This window comes from Xenopus laevis, chromosome 9_10S (assembly GCF_017654675.1).
Source record: "Xenopus laevis strain J_2021 chromosome 9_10S, Xenopus_laevis_v10.1, whole genome shotgun sequence".
NCBI classification, from domain to species: Eukaryota; Metazoa; Chordata; class Amphibia; order Anura; family Pipidae; genus Xenopus; species Xenopus laevis.
This window is the reverse complement of record NC_054388.1, coordinates 1,437,464-1,450,000: the sequence shown is the minus strand read 5'-3', so window position 1 is coordinate 1,450,000 and position 12,537 is coordinate 1,437,464. Positions and strand designations below refer to the sequence as shown.

Here is a 12,537-nt window from a genome sequence, read left to right as displayed (position 1 = left end):
CCGACACACGAGGGGCTGGAGGAACATGCTCAGACTGCTGGGGGGACAGTGTCTCGCCCACCTCAGGGGGGGGGGATACGCTGGACTGTTAACCCCTTTCACTGCACCCCAGAAGCACTCTGTATGTACATTGGGTTTAGAAATGCAAACAGTATTTTACAACAATATGAAGTGTAAAACAAATAGGGCAGCTTGATTTTTTTAATGGAAACAGTAGATGTTTTAGAATCTATATAAATTGTATTTTTGCTATTTCAATTTCAGTTCACACTAAAACCTTTGGAAAAAGTGGCTCCTGTGTGGCAGTAATGTAGCCCTGTCCCACATCATGCCTCGGGGTAGGGACGTGTCTGCTACTGACAATGGAACACAACTACAGCTCCCAACAACTGAAAAAAGGGGAGTTATAGTTCTGCAACATTGGCTGTACCACATGCTGCCTGTCCCCTGTATATTTCAAGCTGGCCATACACACGAAGCAATACAATTGTACCAAATACACGTGTGTGCTGGGGGGGGGGGTTGTGATAACGTTGTGCCATGGATATATCAGTTGGGTACTGGAAACCAGCATTTGCTCATGTATATCTGTTAGTGTACAGTGCACTGACTACATCTGTTAGTGTACACTTACTATATCGGTTAGAGTACGGTGCACTGACTACATCTGTTAGTGTTCGGTGCACTGACACAGGAGGATACAATGGCGGCTATACTGTGTATGGTCACTAGTACAGTATCATCCTGAAATTGATAGCTTATTGGCTGGATACTGAGCAATACCAGGCAGTGTATGGCCACCTTGGGGACCCCCAGGCCTGCTTTTGCACTGCCCACCCTAATATAGTTGTTTTAAAAGTGGAAAGGGTTTGGGGAGCCATTAAAGCAATAGAGTGCTTGTGTGTCTGATAGAAGTGAAGAGATTAAAGGTTCAGTCCCAAGTCAAGGCCTCTGTAGCTGTTCTGATGTCCGTTTCCCAACATTACTCTGATGGTGGAACTGGATGCTGGGAATTGTAGTTCAGAACAGCTGCAGGAGCAATGAATGTGACTGACTTGTCACCTGGTTTGCATGGACATAACCTACGTATCCCATGGTGCTCTGGGGTCTCCTCAAGCCCCCCGTAACCACTATAGAGCTGTGATCTCCCCCCCCCCCACAATAGGACTTATGTTCTTTTCACCCTTCTACACACACCAGCAAAAAATGTTTCAGTTTGAGGTTTTTTTATGGTTAAATAATTCTAAAAAGGAAAAAATGACAATTTTTTTTTAAAAGTGGATAAAAATGAAATTTGTTTTGAAGTTTTGTGTCTGCCTTGTGCACAAAGGTTTTATCTTTATATTAAAACAAACTTCTGTTTGACTTGTCACTTCTTTGTATCACCCCTGCCCTCCCCACATTATTATGGCACAGATATATTATATGTATACAATACACAAAAGCCATGAATATCTTGTAAATTATATCCTTATAAATGGTGAGTTCTGATGTCATTTCTGTCACATGACTCATTAAAACTTGTGTATTATAATAAATAAAGTAGCCCCAGTTGCAAAATATGAGGATATTAGAAGTTACCTTGGAGTTCCATGACCTTCAGACTCGTACTTTTATATGGTCATGAAACTCCTTGGTAACTTATAATATCCTTATATTTTACAATAGGGGGTACTTTATTCACTATATACACACACACTCCTCATGGGACTCAACAAGTGAATTCATCATTTGTTTAAAGGCAGCTTTGTTTCTTTCTTTCTAGTGGAAAAGCAAAGCAGATTGTAAGCTCAGCGGGTAAGTACCACTATATATTGACCAATGATATTATATAAAGCAGAGCTGCTGCATAACTGTTGGTCGATGTATAGTGGTACTTACCCACTGAGCTTACAATCTGTGCTTGCTTTTCCCCTAGGAATCCAAGTTGCCTTTAAACCAACAAATGATGAATTGACTTCTGTTGGAAACGACATTTCTGAGGTGATGGACCTTTCCTGGTGCCACAGTTTGTCTGTTGTGCTGCGGTAAAGAGAAATGGGGTGCAAGGTGGGGGGGGCAGAAGAATTAATTGGAAACATATAGTGGAGCTGGTGAGGAAGAGAAAAAGTAGCCAGTAAGAGAATAGGGGAACAAAGGAGAGAAGTGGGGGGACAGGAAGAGGAAGTGGTAATGTGTTAGTGGGGTTGGAAGAAAATAGGGGAGCGAGTGTGGGTGGGAAGAGGGGAGAGAGTGGGCTATGGAAGTATAAGGGGGCGCTGGTGGGTGAGAGAGAAAGAGATAGTATGGGGAGTAAAATAAAATGTATGTTGCACTATTCTACTGACCATTGTGTATCTGCACATGTTCATCACATCTCCCTCACACACGCGCACAAGCTGATATACGAGCGAGTCACTTACACTATGATTGTGCCACAATAAATGTGTGTAACAGGTGTGTGTGTGTGTGTATATATATATATATATATACACACACACACACACAGCAGTGACTCACTCATGGGAAATTGTACAGTGACCCAGCACACTGGTGCCCCCCAATAACAGACTTAGGAGCTGTACATCAGGGGCCACTGAGCTTGTGGCAGTGATTAATGTGGGGGGGACACATGAATGTGCTGCAAGTGAAAGTGCAGAATATACTGGATCTCTACTGAGTCTGGAACTGGGGAATTGTCTCTCCTCTCTCTCTCTCCTGCACAACTGTCACTCACACACAGACTCTCATGGGAGCAACACTGTGTGTGTGTGTGTGTGTGTGTGTGTGTGTGTGTGTGTGTATATATATATATATATATATAATGTGTGTGTTGGATTGTGTAATGTACCACTGGCTGGCAATATCCACACTAAGCCAACTGCAGCTCATTACAATAAAAGTGCATCAGGTTCAACCTTTTGTGTCTGTAATTAATAAAGACAAAGTGCCTGTTGGGAACATTTCTTGTTATTCTGCATCATCTCATCACTGGAACTGCAGCAGCACCTGAATAAAGACATTTTGTTTCATGGCACTTCCATCAACAAAACTAGTTGTCCTGTTATAACCCAAACGCTGCAGGTCGCACAAGAGTAAAACACTGTGTCAGTGTAATTAACCCCTTTCCTAAACATTCACATTCCTAGTGGCAGGTGCCATTGAGTAATAACAAGTAGATAAAATGTCATTTATAGACCAATGTGTATATCAAGTGCCAACAGGTAAGTATAAGATATTGTATTGAATGGACACTTCTAGTGATTAGAAGCAAAGTGCATGAAAGTGTTGATGAGAGAGACATAATGAGTGTAGGTGGCCACTTGCAGAAAAAGGGGGAATTTGTTGAAAGGGGGTGATGGGATTAGGAAAAATGAATGTACTGTGTGTTACCAGGAGAGATAAGCCGTAGCAACAAGAAATGAAACAGTGGGAGGTGCAATAGACATTTCCTAGTAAAGAATTGAAGTGCCACAGTTTTGTATACAGAGGGAAAAGGAAAGAAAAAGGGAAGGTTTCTATTCAGGGACAGGCGGTGCCACATTTTGGTGATGTTTATAATGTAATGTAGTGTAAGGGCGTATGTAAGGTGCTCAATAACAACACCCAAACGGGCTCAAACATTGGGCCAGCGAGAGACTGGGGAGAAGGAAACATTGTGCCACTTATACACATCAAGGCAAATTAACTGGAATGAGCAAGGGGTTAACGAGCAAGGGGTTAATGAGCAAGGGGTTAATAAAGGACAGACCATGACATATGTGGGGCTACAGTAGTTGCTGTGTTGTGTGTCACCCATAGACTTCCATGCATTTGATCATTTTTTTCGCAACTTTGCAAATCTTTGGCGAAGCAAAACAGATTCACCCATCACTAGTTGTGTCACTAGTTGTAATCAGTAGATCTCGCACAAAGGCTTCATATACTTGTGTTACTTATAGAGCTTGTGTTACTCGCAGTGTCATGTACAGAGGGATATTCTGAGACAATTTGCAATTGGTTTTTATTATTTGTCGTTTTTGACTTATTTAGCTTTTTATTCAGCAGCTCTGTAATTTCAGCCATCTGGTTGCTATGGTCCCAATTCCCCTAGCAACCCTGCACTGATTTGAATAAGAGACTGGAATATGAATAGGAGAGGCCTGAATAGAAAGATGAAAGATTTCAGCAGGTATCTGGTTGCTAGGATCCAAATTCCCCTAGCAACCATGCACTGATTTGAATAAGAGACTGGAATATGAATAGGAGAGGCCTGAATAGAAAGATGAAAGATTTCAGCAGGTATCTGGTTGCTAGGATCCAAATTCCCCTAGCAACCATGCACTGATTTGAATAAGAGACTGGAGAGACTGGAATATGAATAGGAGAGGTCTGAATAGAAAGATGAAAGATTTCAGCAGGTATCTGGTTGCTAAGGCCCAAATTCCCCTAGCAACCATGCACTGATTTGAATAAGAGACTGGAATATGAATAGGAGAGGCCTGAATAGAAAGATGAAAGATTTCAGCAGCCATCTGGTTGCTAAGGCCCAAATTCCCCTAGCAACCATGCACTGATATGAATAAGAGACTGGAATATGAATAGGAGAGGCCTGAATAGAAAGAGGAGGAATAAAAAGTAGCGATAACAATAAATGTGTAGCCTACAGAGTATTTGTTTTATAGATGGGGTCAGTGACCCCCATTTGAGAACTGGAAGAAGAAGAAGGCAAATAATGAAAGCAGCTCTCAATACCACACTACTTTCTATGAAAGTGAACAAACTGTGGGAGACACTTTATAGGATCCCACTAGATCTCACGCTGGTGTGTGGCAACATCACATAAAATCTCTCCCGTGGGGTTTAGCCCTTAAGGGGTAACTGTGGGGGGCAATGTGGTGTAAAGCGCCAGTCAGCAGGGGGTGGGCAGTAGGGGGCACATAATAAAAGCATTTTACCCCCAGACTCCACCCAACTCTGATCTGAAGCTGCAATTTTCAACCTTAGGGCCACACACTAATAGACACCAACACATGTACACTCTAACACACCAAGAAAAGGGCACACAGCAGCAGGCTCTAACACCAGGAGGAGGGCTCACACAGTAGCACGCTCTAACACCAGGAGGAGGGCTCACACAACAACACGCTCTAACACCAGGAGGAGGGCTCACACAGCAGCACGCTCTAACACCAGGAGGAGGGCTCACACAGCAGCACGCTCTAACACCAGGAGGAGGGCTCACACAGCAGCACGCTCTAACACCAGGAGGAGGGCTCACACAGCAGCACGCTCTAACACCAGGAGGAGGGCTCACACAGCAGCATGCTCTAACACCAGGAGGAGGGCTCACACAGCAGCACACTCTAACACCAGGAGGAGGGCTCACACAGCAGCACACTCTAACACCAGGAGGAGGGCTCACACAACAGCACGCTCTAACACCAGGAGGAGGGCTCACACAGCAGCACGCTCTAACACCAGGAGGAGGGCTCACACAGCAGCACGCTCTAACACCAGGAGGAGGGCTCACACAGCAGCACGCTCTAACACTAGAAGGAGGGCTCACACAGCAGCACTCTCTAACACCAGGAGGAGGGCACACACAGCAGCATGCTCTAACACCAGGAGGAGGGCTCACACAGCAGCACGCTCTAACACCAGGAGGAGGGCTCACACAGCAGCACGCTCTAACACCAGGAGGAGGGCTCACACAGCAGCACGCTCTAACACCAGGAGGAGGGCTCACACAGCAGCACGCTCTAACACCAGGAGGAGGGCTCACACAGCAGCATGCTCTAACACTAGAAGGAGGGCTCACACAGCAGCACTCTCTAACACCAGGAGGAGGGCTCACACAGCAGCACGCTCTAACACCAGGAGGAGGGCTCACACAGTAGCACGCTCTAACACTAGAAGGAGGGCTCACACAGCAGCACGCTCTAACACCAGGAGGAGGGCTCACACAACAGCACGCTCTAACACCAGGAGGAGGGCTCACACAGCAGCACGCTCTAACACCAGGAGGAGGGCTCACACAGCAGCACGCTCTAACACTAGAAGGAGGGCTCACACAGCAGCACTCTCTAACACCAGGAGGAGGGCTCACACAGCAGCACGCTCTAACACCAGGAGGAGGGCTCACACAGTAGCACGCTCTAACACTAGAAGGAGGGCTCACACAGCAGCACTCTCTAACACCAGAAGGAGGGCTCACACAGCAGCACGCTCTAACACCAGGAGGAGGGCTCACACAGCAGCACGCTCTAACACCAGGAGGAGGGCTCACACAGCAGCACGCTCTAACACCAGGAGGAGGGCTCACACAGCAGCACGCTCTAACACCAGGAGGAGGGCTCACACAGCAGCACGCTCTAACACCAGGAGGAGGGCTCACACAGCAGCACGCTCTAACACCAGGAGGAGGGCTCACACAGCAGCATGCTCTAACACTAGAAGGAGGGCTCACACAGCAGCACTCTCTAACACCAGGAGGAGGGCTCACACAGCAGCACGCTCTAACACCAGGAGGAGGGCTCACACAGTAGCACGCTCTAACACTAGAAGGAGGGCTCACACAGCAGCACGCTCTAACACCAGGAGGAGGGCTCACACAACAGCACGCTCTAACACCAGGAGGAGGGCTCACACAGCAGCATGCTCTAACACCAGGAGGAGGGCTCACACAGCAGCACGCTCTAACACTAGAAGGAGGGCTCACACAGCAGCACTCTCTAACACCAGGAGGAGGGCTCACACAGCAGCACGCTCTAACACCAGGAGGAGGGCTCACACAGTAGCACGCTCTAACACTAGAAGGAGGGCTCACACAGCAGCACTCTCTAACACCAGAAGGAGGGCTCACACAGCAGCACGCTCTAACACCAGGAGGAGGGCTCACACAGCAGCACGCTCTAACACCAGGAGGAGGGCTCACACAGCAGCACGCTCTAACACCAGGAGGAGGGCTCACACAGTAGCACGCTCTAACACTAGAAGGAGGGCTCACACAGCAGCACTCTCTAACACCAGGAGGAGGGCTCACACAGCAGCACGCTCTAACACCAGGAGGAGGGCTCACACAGCAGCACGCTCTAACACCAGGAGGAGGGCTCACACAGCAGCACTCTCTAACACTTTTTGTCAACAGATTCAGCACAATAGGATTGTGAGTAGTGTTGGAATATTGGCTAAGCAAGGCACACAAGCAGAGGGACACACACACACATCTCTCACTATAGACAAGGGGACTGATTATCCCAAGCTGAGGAGCTGACACTCAGACCCCGCCAGTCTTACACACACATTTAGACCAATGTCAGGTGAAACTCAACACTCAGGGGGGATTTAGACAGAGAGATTATGGATTTAGAAGCATAATGTGAGCAAAAGCAACACTTTCCTATGTCTGACAGATGCTCATCCCAAATGTGCCTGATCCACTGAGCAACGGACTTGAGATCAGGAGAGTTTGGCCACAGGAGGGCAGTGCTGCACTTTATAGACCAACTGCAACACCACAATGCTGTAGCTGCTAGCTTTGCCTGACTCTGGAACTAATAACCATTAGGGGAAATACAAGGTGAACAGCTTATTATTTTTATTATACTTATATAACAGTGACACATTCCATATCAGTTCCTGCCCAAAGGGAGCTTGCAATCTAATTCCCCTGTCACATTCACTCACAGGAGGGCCAAGTTTATCAGGAGCCAATTCACCTGCCTGTGTTGTTGCCGGAGTGTGTATGTGTATGTGTGTATGTGTGTGTATGTGTGTGTGTGTGTATGTGTGTGGGGGGGGACATACAAACTCCCTGCAGATTGTGCCCTGACTGGAATCAAACCCACAACATTTAGTAATGGAGAAGGGTTGCGTCAGAGGCAACACAATGTGTCACATGAGGCTTTAATTTAAATGGGTGGTTCCTCTTTAAACTCACTTTTAGTGTGTTATAGAATAGCTAATTCTAAGCAACCTTTCAGTTGGTCTTCATTTTTTCTTGTTTATAGTTTTTGAATTATTTGCCTTCTCTTTCCAACTCGTTCCAGCTTTAATATGGGGGTCACAGACCCCATCTAAAACACAAGTGTTCTGTAAGGCTACAAATGTATTGTTATTGCTGCTTTTTATTATTCATTTTCAGGCCTCTCCTATTTATATTCCAGTCTCTTATTCAAACCAATACATGGTTGCTAGGGGAATTAGGACCCGAGCAACCAGATTGCGGAAATTGCAAACTGGATAGCTGCTGAATAGCTAAAAAAAAACCCCACAAAAACCGCAAAATTATCCCTGCAAATTATCCCTGTACATCAGTTAAGTGAAAGATAAAGAAGCCGTTAATGTGCCACAAAGCAATAGATTTGAGATGATGACTTTAGTGCAGGCTGTGGGCAAGGCCAGAGATAATTGGGAGGAGATGCCTTGGATATGGCACATCAGCAGGGCCAGTGTGTGGGTACGACTACAAGCCTTGTGCGGGTGCCGGTGGACAGAGGGGGTGCCGGTGGACAGAGGGGGTGCCGGTGGACAGAGCGGGTGCCGGTGGACAGAGCGGGTGCCGGTGGGTAGAGCGGGTGCCGGTGGGTAGAGCGGGTGCCGGTGGGTAGAGCGGGTGCCGGTGGGTAGAGCGGGTGCCGGTGGGTAGAGGGGGTGCCGGTGGCTAGAGCGGGTGCCGGTGGCTAGAGCGGGTGCCGGTGGCTAGAGCGGGTGCCGGTGGCTAGAGCGGGTGCCGGTGGCTAGAGCGGGTGCCGGTGGCTAGAGCGGGTGCCGGTGGAGAGAGGGGGTGCCGGTGGAGAGAGGGGGTGCCGGTGGAGAGAGGGGGTGCCGGTGGATAGAGCGGGTAGAGGGGGTGCCGGTGGATAGAGCGGGTGCCGGTGGGTAGAGGGGGTGCCGGTGGGTAGAGGGGGTGCCGGTGGGTAGAGGGGGTGCCAGTGGGTAGAGGGGGTGCCGGTGGGTAGAGGGGGTGCCGGTGGATAGAGGGGGTGCCGGTGGATAGTGGGGGTGCCGGTGGGTAGAGGGGGTGCCGGTGGGTAGAGGGGGTGCCGGTGGATAGAGGGGGTGCCGGTGGGTAGAGCGGGTGCCGGTGGGTAGAGGGGGTGCCGGTGGGTAGAGCGGGTGCCGGTGGGTAGAGCGGGTGCCGGTGGGTAGAGGGGGTGCCGGTGGGTAGAGCGGGTGCCGGTGGGTAGAGCGGGTGCCGGTGGGTAGAGCGGGTGCCGGTGGGTAGAGCGGGTGCCGGTGGGTAGAGGGGGTGCCGGTGGGTAGAGCGGGTGCCGGTGGGTAGAGGGGGTGCCGGTGGGTAGAGGGGGTGCCGGTGGGTAGAGGGGGTGCCGGTGGGTAGAGGGGGTGCCGGTGGGTAGAGGGGGTGCCGGTGGATAGAGGGGGTGCCGGTGGATAGTGGGGGTGCCGGTGGGTAGAGGGGGTGCCGGTGGGTAGAGGGGGTGCCGGTGGATAGAGGGGGTGCCGGTGGGTAGAGCGGGTGCCGGTGGTAGAGGGGGTGCCGGTGGGTAGAGCGGGTGCCGGTGGGTAGAGCGGGTGCCGGTGGGTAGAGGGGGTGCCGGTGGGTAGAGCGGGTGCCGGTGGGTAGAGCGGGTGCCGGTGGGTAGAGCGGGTGCCGGTGGGTAGAGCGGGTGCCGGTGGAGAGAGCGGGTGCCGGTGGAGAGAGCGGGTGCCGGTGGAGAGAGGGGGTGCCGGTGGAGAGAGGGGGTGCCGGTGGAGAGAGGGGGTGCCGGTGGAGAGAGGGGGTGCCGGTGGAGAGAGGGGGTGCTGGTGGATAGAGCGGGTAGAGGGGGTGCCGGTGGATAGAGCGGGTGCCGGTGGAGAGAGGGGGTGCCGGTGGATAGAGCGGGTGCCGGTGGAGAGAGCGGGTGCCGGTGGAGAGAGGGGGTGCCGGTGGAGAGAGGGGGTGCCGGTGGAGAGAGGGGGTGCCGGTGGAGAGAGCGGGCAGAGGGGTGCCGGTGGATAGAGCGGGTGTCGGTGGAGAGAGGGGGTGCCGGTGGAGAGAGGGGGTGCCGGTGGATAGAGCGGGTGCCGGTGGATAGAGCGGGTGCCGGTGGATAGAGGGGGTGCCGGTGGAGAGAGGGGTGCCGGTGGATAGAGCGGGCAGAGGGGGTGCCGGTGGATAGAGCGGGTGCCGGTGGATAGAGCGGGTGCCGGTGGGTAGAGCGGTTGCCGGTGGGTAGAGGGGGTGCCGGTGGAGAGGGGGGGTAGAGGGGGTGCCAGTGGATAGAGCGGGTGCAGGTGGATAGAGCGGGTGCCGGTGGATAGAGGCTGTGCCAGAACATTGAAAAATGCCCCTCATTCCTAATAGAACAAAACACTTAGATTGTAAGCTCTATGGGGCAGTGACCTCCTTCCTTCTGTCTCTCACTTACTACATGGCATTTAATAATCTCTGAGCACTTAAATATATATATTAATTCAGGGTTGGACTGGTGTGGTTGGGACCCACTGGGTTCTGAACCTCGGGGACCCCACATGCGTGTGTGAATGGTGGGTGCACCCTGTGCATGGACAAGCAGCGAGCGCAGTGTACTGTGTGTATTTGTCATGTTTGGGCCAATCGAGGAGCAGATCTGGCCCAGTGGGGACTCACCGGGTTTTTCCCTAATTGTATGTGAATTACTTGTCCTCCAGTTCAGCTCTATGGGCAAGAGATTCTAGAGAAACACAAACATATCGTTTTATACACAAAACAGCAGCAGTCAGAGTGTTTGTTACATAGAGATTACTGAGTAACAGGAGCAACCTGTGCTTTGTAACAGCAATAACAGCAATATTGTAACAGCATCCCCCGCCTGAATCCAATTAAAGGGACAAATAAATAACAAATAACAGCAGGGTCCAAAGTTGTAATTCAGAAAGCAGCAAAGATACTCAGTGAAGCGGCACAGTATTAATGTATTGACTTGAATTGCCTTTGCTTTTATCCAATTCACCCCATTTCTTTCACTTTCCACACACAGACCCTCCCCCACTGAGCAATTGACTGAGAGGCAAATAATGGAGGCAGCAGTAGTAATAATGAGGCAGTAACAATGGAGGCCAGTAATGAGGAAAGTAGTAACAATGAGGCAGTAATGAGGAAAGTAGTAATAAGGGAGGCAGAAGTAACAATAATGAGGCCATTAATGAGGAAAGTAGTAACAATGCGACAGTAATAACAATGATGAGGCAGTAATAATGAGGCCAGTAATTATAATGGAGGCCAATACTAATGAGGCAACAGTAACAAAATGGAGGGCAGTAATGAGGAAAGTAGTAACAATGGAGGCAGCAGTAACAAGTCAGTAGTAATAATACTGAGTCAGTAATAATGAGAAGGAGAAGAAGTAGAAATAAAAGCCAAAGGCAGAAAGTAAAGTCCATAGAAATGAGGGTCAGTCACAGACACTGAGGAAACTGAGTGAAAACTTGTGGAATATTTCTGCAGCCTCACACGTAACTTTATATGAATAATAACTGGCTTCAGTCCCACTCACACTCTCACTCTCACTCACACTCACACTCACACTCACACTCAGGCCAAGTCTCTCACCTGCTCTTATGAACTTCCCTCCACACAAGTCTCACCGCCTTCTCCACAGAAACTCACTTCCTGCTTACAAGATGGCGGTGGTTTCTATAGTGAGACTCGAATGACAAGAAGGTGACCGGAAAGAAGGCAACGCTCAAATTAACGTGACCGAAAGCTCTAAATAAAGAGCCCTCCAAGGCCCTCGCAATCCGTTCTATATTAATCCATAAAGGGGAAATGACTTCACCTCCTTCGCTGTCAAAATGTTTTCAAGATGGCGGTGCGCTCCACAGTGGGATGCACACCACAAAACCGTGGCCAAAATAAGGAAACGATTAAAACTCTTTGTAATGTCTGCAGCACTGACTGAATTGCTCTGTAAGGCCTTCCCGATCATTTCAATAACAGTTCAATGAGAAGTCACAGCATTTAACCTTCTACTCAAAGTTTTCCTCCCCATTAAAGGGACATAACATTTCATCTCTAAAGGAGGGGGGAGCTGAGCGTAAACTTGATTTTCTTAAAGTGACACAAACCTAAAGTTTTACAATTGATGCCACCCCGCCAGTGCACTAGGGTTGCCACCTTTTCCTGAAAAAAATACCGGCCTTCCTATATATTTATCTTTTTCCCCTATTAATAACATTGGGATCACTGACCTTCCTATATATTTATCTTTATTCCCTATTAATAACATTGGGATCACTGACCTTCCTATATATTTATCTTTATTCCCTATTAATAACATTGGGATCACTGGCCTTCCTATATATTTATCTTTATTCCCTATTAATAACATTGGGATCACTGACCTTCCTATATATTTATCTTTATTCCCTATTAATAACATTGGGATCACTGACCTTCCTATATATTTATCTTTATTCCCTATTAATAACATTGGGATCATATCACTGACCTTCCTATATATTTATCTTTATTCCCTATTAATAACATTGGGATCACTGACCTTCCTATATATTTATCTTTTTCCCCTATTAATAACATTGTGATCACTGACCTTCCTATATATTTATCTTTATTCCCTATTAATAACATTG

General features: G+C 49.0%; 3 protein-coding genes across 8 annotated transcripts in view; 2 read left to right on the top strand and 1 right to left on the bottom strand.

Moving 5' to 3' along the window:
- Positions 1–1,365, top strand: part of rara.S (retinoic acid receptor alpha S homeolog) — a 49,675-nt gene extending 48,310 nt beyond the window's left edge. For all 6 annotated transcript variants that reach the window (XM_018237962.2, XM_018237961.2, XM_018237963.2 and 3 more), the window contains one exon: positions 1–1,365. This exon is cut by the window's left edge and continues 502 nt beyond it. The gene's annotated coding sequence lies outside the window, so the exon portion shown is untranslated.
- Positions 1,366–4,693: 3,328 nt separating this feature from the next.
- LOC121399114 (serine/arginine repetitive matrix protein 5-like) lies at positions 4,694–7,234 on the top strand. The gene is made up of 2 exons (XM_041578979.1): positions 4,694–4,783; positions 4,982–7,234. Exons 1-2 carry the CDS (start codon positions 4,694–4,696, stop codon positions 7,232–7,234), a joined length of 2,343 nt encoding a protein of 780 aa, XP_041434913.1.
- A 1,446-nt stretch (positions 7,235–8,680) lies between these two features.
- LOC121399113 (proline-rich extensin-like protein EPR1) lies at positions 8,681–10,261 on the bottom strand. Its single transcript, XM_041578978.1, has one exon. It carries the CDS (start codon positions 10,259–10,261, stop codon positions 8,681–8,683), a length of 1,581 nt encoding a protein of 526 aa, XP_041434912.1.
- Between the last annotated feature and the right edge of the window lie 2,276 nt (positions 10,262–12,537).